The 26,466-nt window shown below is 39.7% G+C and overlaps 1 protein-coding gene across 2 annotated transcripts in view; it reads left to right on the forward strand.

The window, feature by feature from the left end:
• Nucleotides 1–8,137, forward strand: part of LOC138764179 (transketolase-like) — a 42,452-nt gene extending 34,315 nt beyond the window's left edge. For both annotated transcript variants that reach the window (XM_069939736.1, XM_069939737.1), the window contains 4 exons: nucleotides 1,343–1,426; nucleotides 2,161–2,257; nucleotides 3,276–3,398; nucleotides 7,088–8,137. In XM_069939736.1, coding sequence (XP_069795837.1) covers nucleotides 1,343–1,426; nucleotides 2,161–2,257; nucleotides 3,276–3,398; nucleotides 7,088–7,266 — 483 coding nt within the window. In that variant the 3' untranslated portion in view covers nucleotides 7,267–8,137. The remainder of the gene's footprint in view (nucleotides 1–1,342; nucleotides 1,427–2,160; nucleotides 2,258–3,275; nucleotides 3,399–7,087) is intronic.
• The last annotated feature ends 18,329 nt before the right edge of the window (nucleotides 8,138–26,466 follow it).

Consider the following 26,466-nt stretch of genomic DNA (forward strand, 5'->3'; position numbering starts at 1 on the left):
GAGATTGCTTCGCTGAACACCTTCGCTCTGCTTACAACAGACCATGGACCTAACTTCATTGATGGGGTGGTGGGAGGGGGTTAGTACCTTCTAGTTTCTGTGAGCCACATTTTGGGGGACCGCTTTTGGAGCAGCACATCGAAGCAACTGTGAATAAAAGACCCCAGTGCTTCTATTTTCCAAGAGTATGAGGCACCCCTCGCTTTCCCTCCCTCCCCCTCACTTTTCCCTCCCCCTTCCTCTCTCCCCATCATAATTTATTGACCAGGTGGTTGGATCAACAGCTGATCACTACATCAGTCCCATCTAATCAAAGCTCTTCCCACTCCCTGCTGTGAATCCATTCTTCCCTCTCATCCTAAGCATAAAAGTAACCTCCTTTTTCCTCATTGAGGTCTTCAGCAGGAGATGTTCATTTTTATTCCTTTTCTGCAGATGATGCGTGACCTCTGGAGTGTTAACAGTGTCACTGCTTTTATAACCTTATATTTTTCCGGCTGTGGCAAGGCTTTGCTTGAAACCATTCCACGGTTCATCACCTGAAGTTGATTATTCTATTTCTCTTTCCACAGATGCTTCCCGACTTGCTGAGCACTTCCAGCATTTACTGTTTTTATTTCAGAGACCTCCAGCATCAAGATTTCCTTTTTCCACAACTGTTTATTTTGGGAATAGTTAGGAATTGAATTCTTGTTCAGTATTGTAGTCATACAGTGAGTGACTAAATGTGAAACGTTGCACTTCACAGAGCAGCACATTTGTAGCTAAACTGAAAATTGGGTTTGCATTATGAATTTCTTTGTTACAATTTAGTTTGATCGGACTTGCACAGTCAAGACAGATTTATTGGACCAAGACACGACATTGGTTTGCAAATAAAATTCTCAGTCTTGTGTATGTGAAAGTTAAGAACCTGGGTACAAGCTCTCCCAAAGTGCTTCACAGGCAAGAACAGTCGAAGTCTGAAAAGCAAGATGCCAGAAATCAGATCCAGCCGAGAATCTTTACATCTCAAAAACTCTTCGCTTTTGCGTGTATGCATCGTGTGAGTGCCACGGATATACTGCCCAAGAATCCTGAAAATCCCAACTGACCTAATTCCCAAATAGTCTGGATTTTAGCACTTTTACTATAACTGCTTTGAAGTGCAATTGGATTTTTGCACACTGTGTATAATCTGTGCCAAGGCGTCAATTAAGTTTCTGTCCCCTGGATTGATCTGAACTTCAACCATGTATCAGTTACAACAGTTCCGTTATTTATTTCTTTTGTAATGTACAGCACTAGGTTTTGAAATATTTTCTTTTGATTCTTAACTGAAATCTTGGTTAAACCCCTGCAGGGTATCTGCTTTATTCGAACCAGTCGACCAGAGACTACAATCATTTATAAAAATAATGAAATATTTGAGGTCGGAAAAGCTAAGGTAGGCAGCATAACAAAACTTATTCATGGAAATTAATGGAGTACCTTCTCATTTTATCTACATAATTTAATGATATATTCCAAGACAGCCGTTAACAAGATTAGAAATATGTTTTATTTTATTTATTATTATACTTTAGTAGTTTAGTTTATTTACCAGCATAAAATTACCATTTGTGAATGTTTCCCAAACTAAGGTTTGTTGCTGTGTTGTACCAATCAAAATATCCACGCTACTGTTAATTTGGAAAATTTCAAGGGCTTGAATTATGGTACTTCTGATTGAACATCAAGATTTCTCCTATTGTCTGTTTATCTGTTATAATTGAAATAGTTAAAGTTGGTTCCAATCTTGTTGAACAATCTAATGCACATTGGTTTGCATTTGTGAAGTCATCTGAAGGACAGTATTATCCACAGGAAGATACTATGCCAATTGATTTCAATAGGTTCAAAGTATTCAACAGAGGTTTATAAAATATTTTGAGAGTCTTAATATCACATTGATTGAAAACATTCAGAAATTAGTAGACCAAAAAAAAAAGCCTGGTCTTGGATAGCTATATTTCAAGTTGATAGTCTGAAAATAGTATTCTTGTCACTGACCTCATCTCTTTTGTTTACATTGGAAGCTACAGATGATGAACTTAAGTTGTGTACAATACTTTTTAAGATAAAATGACATTAATTAAATTCTGTTCTGACAGTTGTCAAAGAAAGTTCTTCTTCTGACAGGTTCTGCGGAAGACCGATAAAGATGTCCTCACTATTGTTGCTGCTGGGGTGACAATGCGCGAGGCATTGACTGCAGCTACCCAGCTAGCTGAAGAGGGTAAATATAAAAATGGGTAGAGGTACCAACCCCCTCTTTAGAGCAGATTTTTTTTTCAATATACATTTTATTTTGCAAATCATTGCATAGCTCTGATAAATTTTGCATTGTGATTTAGTTATTCTTATTAGGTTATACCTTCCTGTTCATGTTAATTAAATACTGTTGTGGATTGAAAAAGATGCCATTTGAATTAAATGAATCGATGTGCTGGGAATATTGTCGAATTATGAAATCATGGACAAGGCATGATTTTCAAGATTCCTTTATTGTCATGTAATAAAACAAGTGTAGTATTACACTAAATTGACTTTAGTCTGTCTAAAAGGCAAAGAATCACCATCAGCAGAAATTGCCTGGCGCCCTTTCCAGTCAGAAAGAGAAGCAAAAGAGAATCCCCCTCAGTCACTGAGTGTCCATGGATTCACTTCCAGTGCTTCTGGAGCCTCAAGAGTTGAGTCCAAATCAACAGCAATCCAATCTCCAAATCCAAATATCTGACACAATCAGGAATTCTTCAGTGCCCTTGGCACCGTCTCGCATCCCGAGTCTGCTACCTGGTACCCCTTCGACCAATCTCCAGCAGCTTGCACTAGTCAGCCACCATGGTAGTTGTTCCGTAGGGTCCTCTCCTCTGCTGTTCTTCAAACAGGGTTGTGGTCTCCTTGTTTCCTGGTGCCATGTTCCAATCCTCTGCTTCCCCAGAGTTTATAATCCCCCGAGGCTGCCGCCGCAATCTTGTGCTCAGACCCCATGGTCACAGAACTTTAACATAAACCACTGTCGGCTCCTTTAACAGGCTGTTTGAATCCTGTACGGGGGCATCGGTAGTTGGACAAGGCAGTAGAACCTTGCGGAGGAGCGCAATGTCTCCTCTGCTGATCCACGGCAGCACTTTTTTTTGTATGAACTTGCAATTTATGATTTTTTTTAATCGGTATTTGAAATAATTAAAATATTTGTATTATGTGTCATAATATTTTGATTTGTGCCTTCTAAAATTGATTTGATACTCCAGGTACATTTGTTCGAGTGATCGATCCATTTACTATCAAACCAATTGATGATCAAACAATAATTTCTTGTACCAAAGGCACTAAAACAAAGCAGATTATTACTGTGGAGGACCATTATTATGAAGGTAAGTTTTCAATATGCAGTTGAACCAGTGAAGTCCGGGTTGGAGATATACTTGCTGCAGTACTATTTCTAAAATTTATTGAATAAATGAAATGTTGGCATTTTTGCAATTTTGGTACTGTCATTGACATAGTTGAAACTTAAGGTTGCATTATAAAATCCAGACGTTCTTTGCAGTCACATGCAGTTGAAGTTGAGGGGATACTTCTGTCTGAATGAGTGTAGGAGATATGATGCAAGCTACATCTTGCAAACAGAAGGGGCTATCAAATGTAAATCAAGAGGATTTAATTGAGGCTTCCGAGATGAAATGTGAAGTCCTTCAAAATTATTACTTCACTCCAACTTCAAATATCTGCTCCAAATACCTGAAATTATTTTATTTGCAATTTCAACTGTTTACAGGCTGACAATATTTTTTTAATCCCATTGTTTATAAGACTGCATTATGAAAAGACTTTTTTACCGGATCCAAATTTGAGTTGTCAGCTAAAGTCCAGGGCAAAACCAACTCTGGAGGTGAAATGAGAGTGTGCCAACCTTCTGTGGAGTGAGCTACACCTGGATCCATGAAAGCAACGTGTTTTTCTGTATGGGAATTAATATAACCATATAACAAATATTATAACCGCGTTAACAGCACGGAAACAGGTTCACTAGAACAACTCCACTAGCTCCACCCTCCCACTCTCCACCCAGAACCCTCTAAACCCCTCACCTCCATGTTCTCTTAAATGACAGAAGGGACCCTGCCTCAACTATCTCATTTGGAAGATCATTCCATTCTGCCACCACTCGCTGAGTGAAAAAGCATCCTCTAATATTTCTCCTAAAGTTTTGACCCTTACCTTAACTCATGCCCTCTTGTTTCAGTCTCCCCTTCCCTCAGGGGAAAGTCTGTTTATGTCTAATCTATCCCTTTCATAATTTTAAATAACTCTATCAAGTCCCCTCTCAGTCATCTTCGTTCCATTGAATAAAGTCCCAGTCTTCTTAATCTCTCCCTTTAATCCAGATGCTGTAAGCTAGGCAACATCCTTGTAAACCTTCTCTGTACCCTCTTCATCTTATCTATATACTTTCTATAATTTGGAGACCAGAACTGAGCACAGTACTCCAAACCTGGCCTCACTAATGCCTCAAATAGCCGCAGCATCACTTCCCAGCTCCTATACTCTATACTATGATTTATGAAGGTCAGCATACCTTCTTAACCACCCTGTATACACGGGAATCTACTTTCATTGAACTCTGTACTATAACCCCCCCCCCCAGGTTCCTCTGCGGACCTCAATGCCCTCACCTTAACTGCATATGTCCTATTCTGGTTATTTTTACCAAAATGCAACACCTCGCACTTGTCTACATTAAATTCCACCTGCCATCTTTCAGCCCACTCTTCCAAACAAACCAAATCCTTCTGTAATCCAAGAAAATCTACCTCATTATCCACCACTCCCCCTATTTTCGTATTATCTGCATATTTGCTTACCCAGTTAACCACACCCTCCTCTAAATAATTAATATAAATGATAAACAACAAGGGACCCAGCATCGATTCCTGAGACACCCTGCTTTTCACAGGCTTCCAACCTGACAGACAGTTGTCCACCATGACTCTCTGTTAACTATCTTCCAGCCGCCTCTAAACCCATGTCACAATCTACTAATTCCTAGTGACTGAACCTTCCTTATTAACTTTCCATGCGGAACCTTATCAAAAGCCTTACTAAAATCCAAATAAATCCCATCAACCGCTGTCATTTCATCAAAAAACTCAACAAGGTTCGTCAAACATGACTTTCTTTTTACAAACCCATGCTGGGTGCCCCTAATCAATCCCTGCCTATCCAGATATGCGTGTATACTATCTCGAAGAATACCCTCCGTAACCTTCCCCACCACCGAAGTCAAACTTACTAGCCAATAATTACTTGGTCTGCACCTCGTGCCTTTTTTAAACAACGGAACTACATTCGCAATCCTCCAATCCCGTGGAACCACCCCCTCCTCCAGTGATCTTTGAAAAATCACTGTCAGTGCCCCTGCTATTTGTTCCCTGACCTCCCTTAAAGTCCTGGGGAAAATCCCATCAGAACTAGGAGACTTATCCACATTAACTGACCCTAGAAACTCCAAAACCCTCGCTTTACTAATCCCTATCTTCTCAATAACTAAGCCCTTTGCCTCTCTTTTCTCGTATTGCCCAATGTCCTTTTCCCTCGTGAATATGGGTGAGAAAAAATTGTTCATTATTTCTCCCATCTCATACGGTTCCTTACATAGTTCACCGGTCCCATCATCCAGTGGACCTATTCTCTCCTTAACCCTCCTTTTACTGTTTACATATCTGAAAAACCCTTAGGATTCGTCTTTGCCTTATTAGCTATGGACACCTCATGCCTTCTTTTTGCCTTTCTAATTTCTCTCTTAAGGTTCTTCCTGCAATCTAAGTAATGATCATACATCTCCTCAATCCTTTGTTTTTCATATTTAGTATAGGCCTCCCTCTTGTCCCAAACCATCTTCTTAATTTCACCAGAAAACCATGACTCCCTCAAACCTTCAGTCTTCCCTTTTGGCCTGACTGGAACATCAAGATCCTGTACTCTCAAAACCTCACCCCTAAATGCCCTCCAAATTCCTTCTACATCCTTTCCAGCAAAAAGATCAGCCCACACAAATCTCTGCAAATCCCTTCTCATTTCTCCAAATCTGGCCTTCCCCCACTCGAAGACCTTCAACCTCGGACCTGACCTATTCCTTTCCATCATTAAGCTAAAGCTAATGGACCTGTGATCACTGGATCCAAAGTTCTCTCCAGGCTCACCTCTGTCACCTGCCCCATTTCATTCCCAAACAACAGAACTAACACTGCTCCCCCTCCAGTGGGCGTCTCAACATATTGCTGCAAAATGCAATCCTGAACTGCCCTTTTACTGAATGCGTTTCCCAATCTATGGAAAATTGACATCTCCATCCAACACCATCCTATTTCTACTGCACATCTCACCTATTTCCTTGCACATTTGCTCTTTTAGTTCCCTTTCCCCATTTGGAGGCCTATAATATACCCCCATAATCGTAACCTCACCCTTCTTATTTTTCAGTTCTACCCACACTGCCTCCCTTGATGAGCCCTCCAGTCTATCTTGCCTCAGCACTGCTGTAACATCCTCCCTGACAAATAATGCCACACCGCCCCCTCTTAATCCACCAACTGCCGCATCAAAAGCAGCAAAATAATGGAACATTTCACTGCCAGTCACAACCTTTCTTCAACCACATCTTGCTAATGGCCACAACATCATAATGCCAAGTGTCAATCCACATCTTGAGCTCATCCAGCTTCCTTACTACGCTCCTCGCATTAATATTGTCCTAATGTATCTGAAATTCACTTCTGCCCTCTGATAAGCTTTTAATAGTAATATGCCAGCTATTGGAGAGCAGCATGCAGAAGCTTCCTGTATTAATATCCTACCTTTTGGTAATATTCTCCTTAAATATTTTTTGGCCTGCCTCTGAACTTCCAAAGGATCTGGGATAAGCCCATAAATGGGCCTATTCTTGGCATTTTTGCAGTTATTGTACAATTAGTCTTTGTGTGTGTGCATGTTTAAATTATCTTGATTGCTTAATACATTAGATACAACAATTAGCATTACTGGATTTTCTGTTTGGTTTCAGGTGGTCTTGGTGAGGCTGTAACAGCAGCCCTTGCTTTGGATTCTCATATTAAAGTCCACCGGATGGCAGTATCTGGTGTACCATTTAGTGCAACATCAGCTGAGCTACTGGAAAAGTTTGAGATCAATGCAAATGCAATAATGAAAACCGTGAAAGGCATAATTGAAAATCAGCAATAGGTCTCATATTTGAATGTGGGATGTAATTTGACTATTTTAATATCAGAAAAATGCTCTATGTATTTCTTGGATTTACATCAATCTCAACTTCAGAATGGAATATGAAAGTTACCTTGAGAAACGTTGAAGTAGTCCCTTCAGTGGTAATTGTTTTACAACCACTGGGAGTATTTTCCTTCTGGTACTGTGCTAATCTTCATAAAATATGTCCATTTAACTGCAGATGATTACATCCCATGATGGAAAACTCATCAAGCTTGCTCCCTGAAGGCACCTGTGGTTCAAAGATGTTCAATTCTAAAATAACCAACATCTACCAATACTGCTGACTTACATTGAATTGACTAACCACAATCTTAGCAGTGTTAAGAGTGTATTGATTTCAATTGTACATTCTTTTCTTCACCCCTTGTTTGCTTCTTGCTTTCTTTCATTTATGATATGAAGTCATTGCCAACATCTTTTGTCTTTCTGTATTTTTTTGAAGTTCAATAAGAACCCTTTCACCAAACTTCATTTTTCTGCCTTCAGCAGATAGTGTTCAAAAAGTGGCCACACAAGGTTAATAGTTAATTTTGCAGATTTTGTAAACTACTTGTACTCAAACCAAAGTTATACTGCAAATGTGGCTGCTTCGTTTGACAGTTTTATTAATACAAGTCAGGGATATGCTGCTTCGGTTTTCTGCTGGGATCATTTTTAAATAGTTGGAATGATTTTTACACAAAGTTCTTTTTAATACTGCTTCAGAAATGTTTTAATATACAACGATACAAATACATAGTTCAAAAATGCTTATTTTCTTTGGAAATACTATGATGCAGCAAGATGATAAAATGTTTACAAACAGCGAATAAAATACTGATTATTTCTTCTGCCCATCCATTGATTTTGTTTCCAGATGTTGGTTTAAGCCAAGCTGCTGTGTCAGATGAAAGGTGCAGTTGGTGTGACTGGGGCGGTCAGAAGGTCACCTGCTTAAATCACTTTTGCAATGTGATTCAGAAAAATCTGCACAATCAGAATGAAGAAACACAAGTTGGGGTCAAGATAAACTTCCACGGTTATGGTGGGTTTCCTTTGTTTAAATGACTCCTGGCCAAAATAGTTACCAGTCATGTTAGTTTTCATTTTGTAATTTTGAAGGTGCAGTGCAACTTTATAAAGCAGTATATTCTGCCCAAATGTGCCTTGACTTTAGAGCAGTCTATTGGTTGAATTCCTATCTTCCTACAGATAAAAGAATCTACGTTGGCCTATTGAGCAATACACAGAGGTGCTGGACAATCTCAGCAGGTCTTGCAGAATCCATAGAAAGTAAAAGACAGTCATTGTATGGGCCTGAGTCCTTCCATCAGGAATGTAAAACATTGGACAGATACCTGAATAAAAGGGGGAGGAGCACAGGCAAGAGTAAATGGGTAAATACAGGTGGGAGGGGAGAAAAATAAGTGTTGGTGAACAGGGTGGATCATCTGATGATGGATTTCAAACACATCATGAACACTGGGGAATTTAAAATGGTAAATGGAACAAGAAAAGGTAGTGTCGGAACTTCAGCCCTAAAATCCAGTTGTGAAGTCCTTTTGGAAAAGAAATTTTATCTTAAAATGGCAGTTTAATGCTCAGGCCCCTGCCAGTGTGATGGACTCGGAAAGAGCAGCACATGGTGCCTTCTGGATCTTATTCTTTTCCTTGTCTTCCGATCCCTTGTGTCAATGATATCACCTTTTCCAAAGGTTTTGCTCTCCTTCCCTCATTTTGGAGTATATTAATTTTGTAAGCTCAGATTTTAACAAACTCCAATATATTTTGGTTTTTTTTTATTCAAAGCTTTCAAAAATGTATTGTCATTGATAGTGTGCTGCACTCCTTACTTGATTGTTGTTGAATCTGGGCATGTTTATTTTGTTAGATATCCAGTTGAAAGTGATATTTGCAACCATGTTTCATACAAGTTGGAAGTAGATGCAACTTTTCTCTCTCACAGGCAGAATTGTCCAAAGTCAGATGTCAGATTTATTTAACACTGAGTACTGTTGTCTTGCTGCTGGACCAACATGCACATTAAACTTCATATGGAAAGCTTGTTTTTTTTCCATCCAAAATCATCATCTTTGCTTATATTGGAATTTAGAGCCACTAACAAATCGTGGGAGTCACTATCCTTTCCAAAATGCTAGATGACACAATTTGGAATTTCATGGGCTGTGTGTGTTATGTTCTAATTGGGGAAAATTATAATACAAAAATTAGTTGAATAACTTGGAATAACAAGAAAAAGCAGGGAACAGTGCTGTGAAAAGGTGCAAGAGAGCACAAGGAATGTGCAGATGTTTGCCGGGGAGAATGGGGCCCAGAGTAAATGTACAGTTGAGTTAAATACTGAAGAAAAATAAATCAATCCAGAAGAGCAAACATGGATGTAATAGGTATGTGGGAATAATGTAAAACTAAATTTTGTTTTAATGTAAGGAGTCTTAGAGCATTGTTCATATATAATTTGATAAGTAATTGAAGGAAAGTATATCTGCCATTATCATTATTCCAGGATATTGAGTCTTTGGGCTTGTCAAGGATGTAAAAATGGAGGTGGCATTGAAATATCGATCCAGAAATTGATTATAGTTGCAGTGAAGGAAGATATCCTCGAAGGTGTTTGAAATGATACCACATTGGTAGAAATTAATGACAACAAATGGCCAATCATTTTGGTGGCGGGCATACTTGTCTGTACACTAATAGCATGAGGTCAAGCAGATTTGTATATAAATCACAGAGTAACAGGTGGTCAACAATTTGAACTGCCCATTTAGGTGTGAAAAGTTCAGAGGGGTGGAGTGTTTTCATGAAAATGTTGAGCTAATATGTAGATCGTCCAGCAAGATAAAGTACAGCACTGGACTTAATCCTCAGGAATGAAGTTGGAGAAAGTGATGTGAAAATGTTTTGGAGTGGGTCACCATAGTGGCATAAATTTAAAGGTAGTGATGTGAAAGGATGAGGAGGGTGATCTCTGTAAATTAAGTTCCTGTATTGGAGAAGGCTTTCATAAGACTGGGCCTGACAAAAGTAGACTGGGAGCAGCACTTGAATGATTGCATACGAAGAGTGCAGAGGAAATACACAAGGGTGATGCCAAGAATGAGTTCAGTTTTTTTTTTATTTATCACACTAGGAACCAAATCAACCAATATATTTACAGATGCATCTCTTAATATTCACAGTGGCATTTTCTCTTATTTTCCTCCCCCCTTCCCACCCCCCTCCAAAAACAGTAAATATTGGACATATAAAATACAATAAAACAATGTCTTTATACAAAAGGAATACAAACAAAAAAGACATAATCTACTTATTCGCATTAAATCTGATCGTGTTTATCTTATCATTTTAGGTGGTAGTGGTTCTCGGCCTGCTCTTTCTGTTTTGTTCCATATATGGTTCCCAGATTTTTTCAATCATTATAACTTTGTCTTTTAAATTATGTGATTTTTTTTTCCAATGGGATACACTTAAACTTGGTTATATATTCCATTAATGTTTATAGTCACATGGTCCAACGTGGCCATCTCATATCTTCATTTTCACTTTTACGCCTCTTCACCACCTCCATCCCTTATTTCCATTACTGTTGTATTAAGTTTTCCTTTTTAATCTCAATATATAACTCTGCATTTAAGACATGAAATACCCCAACAATCCCCACAAGCAATAACCCTTCAACTCCAAATGAACCTCCCCTCTTTGAATTACCTCCTCTCCCTTTTTTTTATTTATTTTTTTATTTTTCACACCATAAATCACATTAGCCATGATATACACTATTTCTTTTTCACACATTTACAGTGACTTTTTCTCCCACCCCCCCCCCCCCCCATACACTTTAGGTATACAATCTAGGTTGCATTAAGCCAGTCAGACAATGTTGTCATTCAACAAAAATACACCAGAAATTCTACTGAGTCCATTCTTTTCTTTCCTTCTCCTTCCATCAACTTAGGTAATGTTTGTCCCCGGTAGGTTTTCGCTATTGTATTTAATGTAAGGCTCCCATACTTGTTCGAATATTTCAATATTATTTCTTAACCTATATGTTATTTTTTCTAATGGAATACATTTATTCATTTAAATTTAGTAGTTTCTTCCTTTTAATTTGGTTATGTATTCCATTAATATTTAAAGTCATATAGTTCAGCGTAGCCCTTTTATATTTTGTTTATCTTCTCTTTCCGTTTTTCCATCATTACCTTTCCTCCTTTTCCATTTCTGTTTTCTTATTTTCAACTCTTTATAAGACAACATTCCTACAACATCCAACATTTTCCTTATTCTCCTATTTCTATCTTATTTATCCCCAATCTCCCCTTCCCCTCCTGAGTTGTCCTTTATCCCTTGTCGGACAACCACATCTCCCCTCTCCATTTGGATTTGCGAATCCACTCGCAAGCGTCAACTGATTTTGCAGTGACTGCTATTTCCCCCCACCCCGCCCCCCCCAAAAAAGATTTCACTTTTCATATGTCACAAAGGTCACTCTTAATTCCCTCCTTATTCTCTCTATTCCATTACCTTCCCTTATTAATTCTTGTCTATACTATCTATATTTTCCTCTAAGTACAGATACATTCACGTATGCACATTGTCTCTATTCACTCTTATACCTCTTTACCCGCATACATATCAATCGTGATCATTTTTACTCTCATTACCCGTCTTCCTCCCTCAGTCTATTTTTGTAATTGTTCTGCAAATTTTCGTGCTTCTTCTGGATCCGAGAATAGTCTGTTTTGTTGTCCTGGAATAAATATTTTCAATACCGCTGGATGCTTTAGTATAAATATATACCTTTTCTTCCATAAAATCGCCTTTGCTGTATTGAACTCTTTTCTCTTCTTTAGGAGTTCAAAACTTATATCTGGATAAATGAAGATTTTTTGCCCTTTATACTCCAGTGGTTTGTTGCCCTCTCTTACTTTTTCCATTGTCTTCTCCAGTACCTTTTCTCTTGTAGTATATCTTAGGAATTTTACTACAATAGATCTTGGTTTTTGTTGTGGTTGTGGTTTAGAGGCCAATACTCTATGTGCCCTTTCTATTTCCATTTCTTGCTGTAGTTCTGGACATCCTAGGGTCTTAGGGATCCACTCTTTTATAAACTCCCTCATATTCTTGCCTTCTTCATCTTCCTTAAGGCCCACTATCTTTATGTTATTTCTTCTGTTATAATTTTTCATTGTATCTATTTTTTGAGCTAGTAGTTCTTGTGTCTCTTTAGTTTTTTTATTAGATTCCTCCAATTTCTTTTTTAAGTCTTCTACCTCCATTTCTGCTGCTACTGCCCGCTCTTCCATCTTGTCCATTTTCTTTCCCATTTCTGTTAAGGTCATCTCTATTTTATTCATTTTCTCTTCTGTGTTGTTTATTCTTTTTCTTAAATCCTTAAATTCCTGTGTTTGCCATTCTTTAAATGACTCCATGTATCCTTTAATAAGAGAAAGTACCTTCTTTATCTTGCCTTTCTTTTCTTCTTCTATTTCACTGTACTCTTCCTCTTCCTCTTCTTCCTCTGGGTTGGCCATCTGTTGTTTCTTTGTTGCCCTTTCCTTCTTTCTTGTTTCCATTGTCTTCTGTGGTCTCTTCTTGCTGCAGGTGTTCTGCAGCTGTCGTTGCCGGCTGTGGAGATCGACTCCCCAGCTGGTCCCCCCTCCCGTCGGTGTGTTTTTTTTCATGCGCGGTTGCGCACTTTTACTCGGCTCAGCGAGCCATTTTTGTAGTCCATTATTTACCGACCTGAGGGAGCGGGTTTCTCTCTCCGCAGCGGGCCTCTTCGGACAGGTAAGGCCTTCACCTTTTTCCTCCGTTGTCTTCTCTTCCTCTCTTCTTACCGTTGCTTTCAATTTTTCTTTTTTTGTCGCCATCTTCTTTCCACCTTTATACTCACTTTTCTGTAACTTTTATTTCTGTGCCTTTGTGTTTTCCTTTGTTTTTCCCGACTTTTCTGGAGAGGGCTGGAGTTCACCGTCCGGCCACTACTCCATCACGTGACTCCTCCCAATTACCTCCTCTCCCTTGACGGCAACCACAACTCCCCTTTCCATTCGGTTTGTGAACTTGCTTGCAAGCATCAACCGATTTTTGCAGTGACCATTATTCTCCCACCCCCAGATCCCCTCCCCCCCCCCAGAACACTATTTTCCTATACTTATAACAAAGCTCTTTTTTATTTTCCTTCTTCCCTTTCTCTTATCCATCTTTATATATACATTATCTTTATATTTTTGTATATTTTCTTAGCGGACTTCCTTCTTGTCACTCCTCTTTTCTCCTGTCCTGCAAATGTTCAGCAAATTCTTGGGCTTTCTTTGGGTCCAAGAACAGTCTATTCCATTCCCCAGGAATGAATACTTTGACTACTGTTGGATGTCTTAATATAAAGTTATACCCTTTCTTCCATAAGATTGTTTTTGCTTTGTTGAATTCCTTCCTCTTCTTTAAAAGTTCAAAGCTTACGTTCGGGTAAAAAAATATTTTTTGACCCTTTTATTCCAACGGCTTATTGACTTCTCTAACCTTATCTGCTCCAGTATGTTTTCTCTTGTCAAATATCTTAGAAATTTTACCAATATGGATCTTGGTTTTTCATGTGATGGCAGTTTCGGTTCGAGCGCTCTATGCGCCCTTTCGATTTCTATTCATGTGAACCTGTCGTTCCCAGCAGCTTCGGGATCCATCCTTCTATAAATTCCTTCATATCTGACCCTCCTTTCAGGCCAACTATTTTTATGTTGTTTCGCCTACTGTAGTTTTCCAATACGCCAATTTTTTGTGACAATAAATCCTAAGTGTCTTTTTTTTTGCTCTCTTCCAAATTCCCTCTTAAATCATTTATCTCCATTTCTACAGCAGCTTCTCGTTCCTCCACATTTTCTACTCTTTTCCCTATTTCAGTCATGACCAACTCTAAGCTTTGCATTTTGTCTTCAGCTCTTTTCATTTTTCTTTTGATTGAACTAAATTCTAATGATAGCCATTCTTTTAATGACCTCATTTGTTCTTCGAAAATGGCTTTATCTAAATTTTGTCCTATTTTACCTTCTTTCCTTTGAAATTCTTGGTCGTCTTCCTCTTCTGTGTCTATCTATGAGTGTGTCGTCTTCTCTGTTTCTGTGTATCTTCATCCTCTGGTGAGCTGCTTCTGTATCCTTGCTGAGCCTCCAGCTGCTTTGTCTCCTGCTGTTGGGTCTCCTGCTGCAGGTCGTCCCCCTGTCGGTTGCCCCATTGCCACTCACCCTCTTCCAGTCCTTCATTCTCTTTCTCATGTTTACTTCCCCCAGCCGAACACCCTGATACTGGGCGTCTCTCAGCTGGCTGCCTCTCAGCTGAGTCCCCCTCCCGTCGACGTTAACCTTTTCTTTTACTTTGGCACTGTATGCGTAACTCTTTGCGGATGCACAGTTGCGCGCCTCTCGGCTCTGAGAGCCATTTTTGAAGTCCGCTGGTCGGGAGGACACCACTCCTCTGGGGACTCGCTAACACCGGAGATCGGCATCTCCTCTACACGATGGCTCCCTCTGCTCTGATGTGCAGGTAAGGCCACCTTCTTTCTTATCCAGTGATTTTCCTTCTTTGTTATTCTTTTTCTCTTTTGGGTGCCATCTTCTGTCTTCTCTGAAACTTTATCGTTCTCTTCCTGTATTTTATGTTTATTGAGCTCTGCTTTATCACACTTTTTTTCCTTTCTCTGGAGAGGGTTGTTTCCACTCCCATCACATGACTCCCCCAAATGAGTGTTCAATTTTGAGGAGAGACTAGATGGACGGGTTTGTTTTCCTTGGAGAGGAGGCTGAGATGAGAATTGATTGAGTTGCTCAGAATTATGAGAGACAGGGCAGATAGTCAAAAATTCCCGACCACAGAGATGACAAAATTGGATGCCATTAATTGAGAATAAGGGCTAAAAGGTTGAGAGGCATCTAAAGATTTTATTTCACCCAAATAGTGGTTTGAATCGAATGTGGTGGAAGTGGGCACTTTCAACATTACCTGGAGAACCTGAATTGCAGGCAAAAGGCTGTGGACCAAATGGTGGTAATATATATATGACAAGCCACTATATCAGCTGGCACTATCTGCTGAGACAATATAAGGTATTCCTCTAACTTATGCATGGCTTCAACTTGACAGTTTTTGGGGTGTGGAAGGAGTGATCCTTATGGAAAATAGAGAGGGAAGGGAGGAGTCGCATGATGGAGTAGTGGCTGGTTGGAGAATACCAGCCTTCTCCAGAAAAGAAGAAATACAGTGAAGAAAAAGCAAAGCCCCAGACATACAAATCACAACAAATAAAAAATAAAGGGTGGAGAAAATGGCACCAAAGAAAGAATAACCAAAAACAACGGGAAAAAAAGAAGGAAAGACGCCGGAAGAGAAAGGTGAAGGCCTTACCTGCACAAAAAAGCAGGGACCCACTGTGGAAAGAGGTTAGTGGAGACACTGCAGGGTTGCAACCCACTGACTGCGGGACTGCAAAAATGGCTCACTGAGCCAAACAGAGGTGCGCAATTGCGCACGCACAATGCATACGACAGGGAGAACACCAACAGGAGGGGGGATCAGCTGTGGAGTGAAACTCCACAGCACGAACAGCTGAAAGATAAAGAGCAACGGTTAGGGAGGGGTGAGAAAGAAAACTGGAAGCAAGAGACACAACAGATAACCAGCCCAGAAGAAGAGGACCAACATCAAGAAACCATGAAAAAAATGCCCAACAAACTTGAGACAAGCAGCTCAACAAGAAAGACAGAAGAGACACAAATACAAGGAAGAGAAATAGAAGACACAAACCCATGAGCAGACAGAAGAACAACATCAAGCCCTGTACAAAGGAATAGGAGGTAAAATGAATGGACAGTACATACATTTAAAAAAATTTCAAGAACAAATGAAAACACTAAAAGAATGGTTGACACTAGAATTTAGTGAAATGAAAAGAAAAATGAAAGGTCCAGAAGAAAAAGTGAGTAGAATAGAGCTGGTCAGAACAGGTGAAGGGAAAGGATTAGAAAATGTGGAAGAATGGGTAATGGCGGTAGAAATGGAAGTGAACGACTTAAAAAGAAAATGACAAAAAAGTTAAAGAAATAGGAGTTGTTAGCTCAGAAAATGGATATAATGGAAAACTATAGTAGGCGAAACAATATAAAAGATAGTGGGCCTTAAGGAAGAAGAAGAAGGCAAAGATATGAAAGAATTTATAAAAGAATGGATCCCAAAAGTCCTGGGAATGCCAGAAATGCAGAAAGGAATTGAAATAGCAAGGGCACACAGAACATTCACCCTGAAACCACAGTCACAATAAAAACCAAGATCCGTTTTAGTAAAATTTCTGAGAGAGACGACAAGAGAAAATATATTGGAGAAGGCAATGAATAAAACCACTGGAGTATAAAGGTCCAAAAAACAATTTCTACCCAGACATAAGTTTTGAACTCCTAAAGAAGAGGAAGGGGTTTAACACAGCAAAATCGATCCTATGGAATAAAGGCTATAAATTTATGTTAAGATATCTAGCGGTGCTTAAAATAATTATCCCGGGGGAGCAAAACAGACTGTTCTCAGATCTGGAGAAAGCACGAAAATTTACAGAATGCCTGCAAGACAAAAAGAGATGAGATGTAACAAAAACTAAGAACGACGACAAACTACATATAAAGATGTGATGTATAAGTAAGAACTAAAGGAGGGAAGAAAAGAGAAGTAAGGGATAAGGGGGGGGGAAAGAGGAGGGGTAAAAAAAAGAGGGGGAGCTTTGTTTTAATGTGAAGATAAAAATCATCTGGAGGGGGTTGGGTGGGAGAGAATAACAGTCACTGCGAAATCAGTTGACACTTGTGAACGGGTTCGCATTCCGAATGGAGAGGGGAGTTGTGGTTGCCTGGTAAGGGACAAGGGGCGACTCAGAGAGGGGGGTCACTTGGGGTTAAGGTAATTTTAGATGTGGGAATGGTTGAAATATTTTATGTTTTAGAAGTGTTGTCATACAGTGCATTCAAAAAAAAACAGAAATGAAAAGAGGAAAGGTGGTGGTGAGGAAGCAGAAATGAAATGTAAACAGAGTATGAGATGGCCATGTTGAACTATATGACTATAAATATTAATGGATATTTAACCAAATCTAAAGGAAGAGGCTATTAAATTTACTGAAAAAAATCAAAAATAAATATAGCATTTGTGCAGAAAACGCATCTAAAGGAAGTGGAACACAAGAAATTAAGGAGAGACTGGGTAGGGCACGTAACGGCAGCAGCATATAACTCAAAAGCCAGAGGTGTAGCTATATTAATCAATAAAATTGTCTCAATCAAAATAGAGGAGGAAATAATAGATCCAGCAGGGAGATACGTAATGTTAAAATGTAAGATATATTCAGAACTCTGGAATTTGGTTAACATATATGCACCTAATGAAGAGGATCAAAAGTTTATGTAAGATATTTTTTTTAAGATTGTCGATACGCAGGGGAATATATTGATAGGAGGGGACTTTTAACCTTAATTTGGATTCAAATATGGATAAAACTGGACAAAAGACTAGCAAAAAGAACAAAACAGCTCCTGGAGCTGCGCATGGACTCGCTCTGGAGTATCCGGGATGCTGAGGATTTGGTGGATAGCACCTTTAGTGAGTTGGTCACACCACAGCTTCATAGAGTTCAGGGAGATAGGGACTGGGTGACCAAAGGTAAGAGTAAGAACGGGAAGGTAGTGCAGGAGTCTCCTGTGGTCATTCCCTAAAAAAACAGATATTCCACTTTGGATGTTGTTGGGGGAGATGGCCTATCAGGAGAAGGCAGCAGTAGCCAGGGTCAGGGCACTGTGAGTGGTTCTGATGTGCAAGAGGGCTGGAAAAAGAGTGATAGGACAATAGTCATAGGGGATTCAGTTGTTAGGGGAATAAACAGGAGCTTCTGTGGCCATAAATGGGACTCCCGGTTGATTTGTTGCCTCCCGGGTGCAAGAGTTAGGGATATCACAGAGCGGCTGCACGGTGAACAGCCAACTGTCGTCGTCAATGTTGGTACCAATGACATATGAAAAAAGCAGGATAAAGTCCTACAAGCAGAATTCAGGGAGCTTGGAAGGAAGTTAAGGAGTCAGACCTCAAAGGTAATTGCCAGTACCACGAGCTAGTCAGAGTAGGAATTGCAGGATAGATAGAATTAATATGTGGCTTGAACAGTGGTGTTGGAGGGAAGGGTTCAGATTCTTGGGGCATTGGAATCAGTTCTGAGGCAGATGGGATCAGTTCAAACAGGACAGTCTCCATCTGGGCAGGGGTGGGATCAATTCCCTCAGGAAAGTGTTTGGTAGTGCTGTTCGGGAAGGTTTAAACTAATGTGGCGGGGGATGGGATCAGGAGTAGAGAGACGGAGGGGTTTAGCATGAGGGATAGTCGGAGATAGGAGGGTGAAAAGCAAAAGAGGCAGGCAGGTAACCTCAGGGCAAAAATGTAAAAGGGCCACTTTACAGCATAATGGTGATAGGGTTAAGGCTCTGGTTAAAACAAGCTTGAAGGCCTTGTGTCTTAATGCAAGGAGTATTCGTAATAAGCTGGATGATTTGAATGTGCAGATAGCTGTAAATGACTATGATATAGTTGGGATCACAGAGACATGGCTTCAAGGGGACCAAGGCTGGGGGCTTAACATTCATGGATTTTCAATATTCAGGTGGGACAGACAGAAAGGAAAAGGAGGTGGGGTAGCATTGTTGGTTAGAGAGGAGTTAAAAGCAATAGAAAGGGAAAGATGTTAGCTTGAAAGATGTGGAATCAATCTTGCAAAATGCAAGGGGGCAGAAGACGTTAGTGGGAGTTGTATATAGACCACCTAACAGTAGTAGAGAGATTGGGGATGGCATTAAACAGGAAATTGGAAATGCGTGGAACATAGGCAAGGCAGTTATAATAGGTGATTTTAATCTCCATATAGACTGGATGAATCAAATTGGTAAGGGTACTGATGAGGACGATTTCTTAGAAGGTATATGGGATAATTTTCAAACCAGTATGTTGAAGGACCAATGAGGGAACAGGCCATTCTTGACTGGGTTCTGAGTAATGAGGAAGGGTTAGTTAACAATCTTGTGCGAAGCCCTTTGGGCAAGAGTGACCACAATATGGTGGAATTTTACATTAGGATGGAAAGTGACAGGGTTAATTCTGTAACTCAGGTTCTGAACTTAAAGAAGGATGACTTTGTGGGTATGAGATGCGAATTGATTAAGTTAGATTGGCAAATGTTACTTAAATGATTAACTGCAATGGTAAGCATTAAAGGATCACCTGGATGAAATACAGTGTTTGTTCATCCCGGTTTGGAAAAATAATAACTCAGGGAGGGTAGTACATCCTTGGATAACAAGGGAAATCAGGGAGAGTATCAAGTGTAAAGAGAAAGTGTATAGACTAGCCAGGAAAGACAATACCAGAGGATTGAGAGAAATTCAGAGTTCTACAGAGGAAGACAAAGGGATTAATCAGGAAAGGCAAAAGAGATTGAGAGAAAGTTGGCAGGGAACATAAAAAATGACTGCAAAAGTTTTTATAGATATGTAAAGAGAAAGAGACTAGTAAAGACAAATGTGGGTCCCTTGCAATCAGTAACAGGTGAATTGGTCATGGGGAACAAGAACATGGCAGACTAATTAAATAACTACTTTAGTTCGGTCTTCACTAGGGAAAATATGAATAATCTTCAGGAAATAATATGGGATCATGGGACGAAAAGACAGGAAAATAAGTGCAAGTTACGAGGTTGTGTTGGATAAATTGAAGGGATTAAAGGCAGGCAAGTCCCCAGGGCCAGATGGTCTGCATCCCAGAGTGCTAAAGGAAGTAGCCCATGAAATAGTGGATGCATTGTTGATAATTTTTCAAAACTCTAGATTTTTGAGTAGTTCCTGAGGACTGGAGGGTGGCTAATGTAACTCCACTTTTTAAAGAGGAAGGGAAAGAGAAATCAGGGAATTATAGACTAGTTAGCTTGACATCGGTAGTGGGGAAAATGTTAGAGTCAGTTATTAAAGATGTGATTGTGGCACATCTGGAAAGTGATAAATTCATTGGTCAGATCCAGCATGGTTTTATGAAGGGAAAATCATGTCTGACTAATCTTATTGAATTTTTTTGAGGATGTAACTAGTAGACTGGATAGGGGAGAACCAGTGGATGTGGTTTACCTGGATTTTCAGAAGGCTTTTGATAACGTCCCACACAGGAGATTACTATACAAACTTAAGGCACACGGTATAGGGGATATGGTATTGAGGTGGATAGAGAATTGGTTGACAAAGAGTAGGAATAAACAGGTACTTTTCGGAATGGCAGTCAGTTACTAGTGGGGTACCACAAGGCTCAGTGCTGGGACCCCAGTTATTTACAATATATATTAATGATTTAGATGAGGAAATAGAGAACAGCATTTCCAAGTTTGCAGACGACACAAAGCTGGGTGGCATTGAAAGCTGTGTAGAGGCTGTTAAGGGTGTGCAGGGTGACTTGGACAGATTGGGTGAGTGGAGAAATGCATGGAAGATGCATTATAATGTGGATAAGCGTGTGGTTATCCACTTTGGATGAAAGAATGGAAGGGCTGTGGTTATCCAATTAGGAAAATGGGAGATGCAAAGAGATCTGGGTGTCACTGTGCACCAGTCATTAAAAGTGGGCAGGCAGGTGCAGCAAGCAGTAAAAAAGGCGAATGATATGTTGGCGTTCATATCAAGAGGATTCGAGTTCAGGAGCAGAGAGGTATTGATGCAGTTGTATAGGGTCTTGTGAGACCTCACCTGGAGTATTGTGTTCAGTTTTGGTCTCCTTATCTGAGGAAGGACATCATTGCCATGGAGAGAGTGCAGAAAAGGTTTACCAGATTGATACCAGGGATGGCGGGACTTGCATATGAAGAAAGGCTAGAACGACTGGACTTGTATTTGCTGGAGTTTAGATGATTAAGAGGAGATTTAATAGAAACGTTCAAAATTCTTAAGGGATTTGACAGGCTAAATACAGGAAGATTGTTCCCAGTGTTGAGCAAGTCTAGAACCAGGGGTCACAGTTTAAGGATAAAGGGGAAGTCCTTTAGGACTGAGATGAGGAAGAATTTTTTCACTCAGACGGCGGTGAATTTATGGAATTCTCTGACACAGGAAGTGATTGAGGCCGGTTCCATAGCTATATTTAAGAGAGAGGGGGTATGGAGAGAGAGCTGGAACAGGGCACTGAGTGGATGATCAGCCATGATCAAAATGAATAGCGGTGTCGGCCTGAAGGGCCAAATGACCTACCTGTACACCTATTTTCTATGTTTCTATGTGAAGTAGCCAAATTTATGGTTAAATCAATGCAGGAAATGCAACTTTTGGATATATGGAGGAGACAACACCCAAAGGAGAAGGAATACTCATATTATTCGAGTAGACATAAAACATACTCAAGGATTGACCTGTTCCTGTTGTCAGCCCATATCCAAGGGAGAGTTAGGAAAATGGAATATAAAGCTAGATTGTTATCTGATCACTCACCCCAGTTATTAGCAATAGAACTGGAGGACATCCCACCAAGAGTGTAGAGATGAAGATTAAACTCCATGCAACTTAAAAGACAGGAAGTTAAAGAATTTATTGAGCACCAAATTAAAATGTACTTTGAAATAAATACGAAATCAGTGAAAGATAAATTTATATTATGGAATGCAATGAAAGCCTTCAGCGGAGAGCAGATAATAAGTTATGTAACTAAGATGAAGAAGGACTACAATCACGAAATAGAACAGCTGGAAAGGGAAATAGTAAGTACAGAAAAAGAAATAGCAACAAGGGAAGATGCAACAAAAAGCGAAATGGTGGACAAAAAAATAAAATACGAAACACTACAAATGTATAATGAAAATAAAGCAGAAGTATTACAAGCTAAAAGAACGGTATTGGCATCAAGGAAAAAGGACAAATTACATATAACCCAACAGAGATCAATGAAAACTTTAAGGAATTCTACGAGCAATTATACCGAACTGAGAACGACGGGAAAGAAGGCAAATGAGATGAGTTTTTAGCTAAAATTGAACTACCGAAATTGCAAGAGGAGCAAAACAAATTTATAAAACCATTTGAAATAGAGGAAATACAGGATATATTAAAAAAAGCTACTGAACAATAAAACACCTGGAAAAGATGGATTCCCAATAGAATTCTATAAAACATTTAAAGAGTTATTAATTCCTCCTCTCCTGCAAGTAATGAACCAGATAGAAGAAACACAAAACTTGCCAGATTCATGTTAAACAGCAATAATTATAGTAATACCAAAGATGGGGAAAGATCCACTAACACCAGCATCGTATAGACCAATATCTCTACTTAACTCAGATTATAAGATAATAGCAAAACTATTAGCAAACAGATTGGCCGACTGTGTACCAAAAATAGTAAAACTAGATCAAACTGGATTTATTAAGAAAAGATGAACAACGGACAATGTCTGTAAGTTCATTAACTTAATCCATGCAGTACAAGGAAATAAGATGCCAACAGTGGCTGTTGCTTTAGACGCAGAGAAATCCTTTGACAGGGTAGATTGGAATATTTATTCAAAGTATTACAGAGGTTCAACCTATCAGAGAAATGTATTAATTGGATTAAAACATTATATAAGGGACCAATGGCAAAGGTGACAGTAAATGGATATATATCAAACCAATTTAAATTAAGCAGGTGATCTAGGCAGGGATGTCCATTATCTCCCTCACTGTTCGCTTTAGCAATAGAACTGATAAGGATAGAAAATAAAATAAAAGGGATGAAAATAAAAGAGAAGGAATATAAAATTAGTCTATTTGCAGATGACATCATGGTATACTTAACAGAGGAACTACTGACATGGTCTTTGCCCTCAGACAGCTCCAAGAAAAGTGCAGAGAACAAAACAAAGGACTCTACATCACCTTTGTTGACCTCACCAAAGCCTTCGACACCGTGAGCAGGAAAGGGCTTTGGCAAATACTAGAGCGCATCGGATGTCCCCCAAAGTTCCTCAACGTGATTATCCAACAGCACGAAAACCAACCAGGTCGGGTCAGATACAGCAATGAGCTCTCTGAACCCTTCTCCATTAACAATGGCGTGAAGCAAGGCTGTGTTCTCGCACCAACCCTCTTTTCAATCTTCTTCAGCATGATGCTGAACCAAGCCATAAAAGACCCCAACAATGAAGACGCTGTTTATATCCGGTACCGCACGGATGGCAGTCTCTTCAATCTGAAGCGCCTGCAAGCTCACACCAAGACACAAGAGAAACTTGTCCGTGAGCTACTCTTTGCAGACGATGCCGCTTTAGTTGCCCATTCAGAGCCAGCTCTTCAGCGCTTGACGTCCTGCTTTGCGGAAACTGCTAAAATGTTTGGCCTGGAAGTCAGCCTGAAGAAAACTGAGGCCCTCCATCAGCCAGCTCCCCACCATGACTACCAGCCCCCTCACAACTCCATCGGGCACACAAAACTCAAAACGGTCAACCAGTTTACCTATCTCGGCTGCACCATTTCATCAGATGCAAGGATCGACAATGAGATAGACAACAGACTCGCCAAGGCAAATAGCGCCTTTGGAAGACTACACAAAAGAGTCTGGAAAAACAACCAACTGAAAAACCTCACAAAGATAAGCATTGTCATACCCACACTCCTGTTCGGCTCCGAATCATGGGTCCTCTACCGGCATCACCTACGGCTCCTAGAACGCTTCCACCAGCGTTGTCTCCGCTCCATCCTCAACATCCATTGGAGCGCTTTCATCCCTAACGTCGAAGTACTCGAGATGGCGGGGGTCGACAGCATCGAGTCCACGCTGCTGAAGATCCAGCTGCGCTGGGTGGGTCACGTCTCCAGAATGGAGGACCATCGCCTTCCCAAGATCGTGTTGTATGGCGAGCTCTCTATTGGCCACCGTGACAGAGGTGCACCAAAGAAAAGGTACAAGGACTGCCTAAAGAAATCTCTTGGTGCCTGCCACATTGACCACCGCCAGTGGGCTGATATCGCCTCAAACCGTGCATCTTGGCGCCTCACAGTTTGGCGGGCAGCAACCTCCTTTGAAGAAGACCGCAGAGCCCACCTCACTGACAAAAGGCAAAGGAGGAAAAACCCAACACCCAACCCCAACCAACCAATTTTCCCCTGCAGCCGCTGCAACCGTGTCTGCCTGTCCCGCATCGGACTTGTCAGCCACAAACGAGCCTGCAGCTGACGTGGACTTTTACCCCCTCCATAAATCGTCGTCCGCGAAGCCAAGCCAAAGAAGAAGAGAAAGAAGAATTATCAATAAAAGCATTACATAAGAAATTGAAGGAATATGGAGAAATAAGATCAACGCAAATAAAAGTGAAGCAATGCCAATGAATAATGCGGATTACACAGAGTTTAGAAAAGAATCAAAATTTAAATGCCAAACACAAACATTCCGATACCTAGGTATTAGATTAGATAATAATTTAGGCCATCTGTACAAATTAAAATATCAGCCATTAATGAAGAAATTGCAAGATGAGTTACCACTAACACAGATAGGAAAGGTGAATTGCATTAAAATGAATATCTTCCCAAGGATACAATACCTATTTCAATTGTTACCAATTCCCTGAAGAGAGAAATTCTTCAATGAGCTAAAGAAAATAATAAAGAAATTCTTATGGAAAGGGGGGGGAAAACCGAGGATAGCGCTAGATAAATTAACAGAATGGTACAAACAAGGGGGCTTACAGCTACCAAACTTTAAGAATTGTTATAGAGCAGCACAATTAAGATATCTCAGATTTTTTATCAAACATGGGAAAAACCAGATTGGACCAGGATAGAGCTAGATAAAATAGGGGAGAAGGTACCAGAACATATACTTTATAAGTGGGATGAAAAATTGGTGAAATATAGAAGTTCACCAGTACTGCACCATCTGCTCAACATTTGGAAGAAGATTCACGTAGAAAGGAAAAAACAAATAACCAACTACCAAAATTATTATTGATGCAAAATAAACATCCTTTTTACAATAGGTAACCTTTCCTTTAGAGAATGGGAGAGAAAAGGAATTAAAAGAATAGAAAATTGTTTTTTGGGAAATAATTTATTAACATTTGAACAAATGAAGTACAAATATGGTATAACTCATGGTAGGTACAATGTTTGCATCCCACCAACTGAAAACCTACTTAGAGGACAAATTGGGAAGTAGACTGAGTTTACCAACGGAAGCAGCTTTGAATATGTGATTACAGTCACAATGATAATTAAAAGATTTATAACAAACATGTACATCAACCTGCAAGAGAAAGAAAATGATGAAATAATCTATATACCCAAACAAAAGTGGGAAAAAAGATTTAAACATAAAAATAAAAAATGAAATACGAGAAAAGTTATGCTCCGGAACTAAAAGAAATATAATAAATACGAGGTTACGCATGATACAATATAATTGGTTACGCAGGCTATATATCACACCCCAAAAGTTAAATAAATGGGACCCAACAGTATCCGACAGATGTTTTCGCTGTAAGAAGGAAACGGGAACAACAGTACATGCAACTTGGGCATGTGAGAAAGTGGAAAAGTTTTGGGAAGATCTAAATCAGGTATTAAATAAAATCACAAAAAGCAACATACCAAAAAATCCAGAGATCTTTCTTCTAACTAATACAAGAAGTAAAGAATTAGGCCTCAGACTGGATGAAGCACAAAAAAGATTTATTATGATAGCCTTAGCTGCAGCAAAAAAAAATGTATAATGTCAACTTGGAAATCAGAAGAGAGCCTGAGAGTACAGCAATGGTACATGGAAATGAATAAATGTATTCCATTGGAAAAAAAATAACACATAATTTAAAAAATAAAGTCACATTATTTGAACAAATTTGGGAACCACACATGGAACACAACAGAGAAGTCCTACCACAGATCTCCACCACCTAAAATGACAGAATGAGAAGAAGACGAAATGAACTGACCCAGTGTGTAAAAGCAGATGACACAATTTTCTTGTGATGACATTGTTTAATGGGTTTATTGTATTGTATATGTTGAAAGTTTAATGGGTTTGGAGGGGGTGGGAAGGAGGGAGGGAAGGGAGGGGGGAAAAAGGGGAGGAAATGACA

Source organism: Narcine bancroftii, chromosome 5 (assembly GCF_036971445.1).
Source record: "Narcine bancroftii isolate sNarBan1 chromosome 5, sNarBan1.hap1, whole genome shotgun sequence".
In the NCBI taxonomy this organism is placed as follows: domain Eukaryota; kingdom Metazoa; phylum Chordata; class Chondrichthyes; order Torpediniformes; family Narcinidae; genus Narcine; species Narcine bancroftii.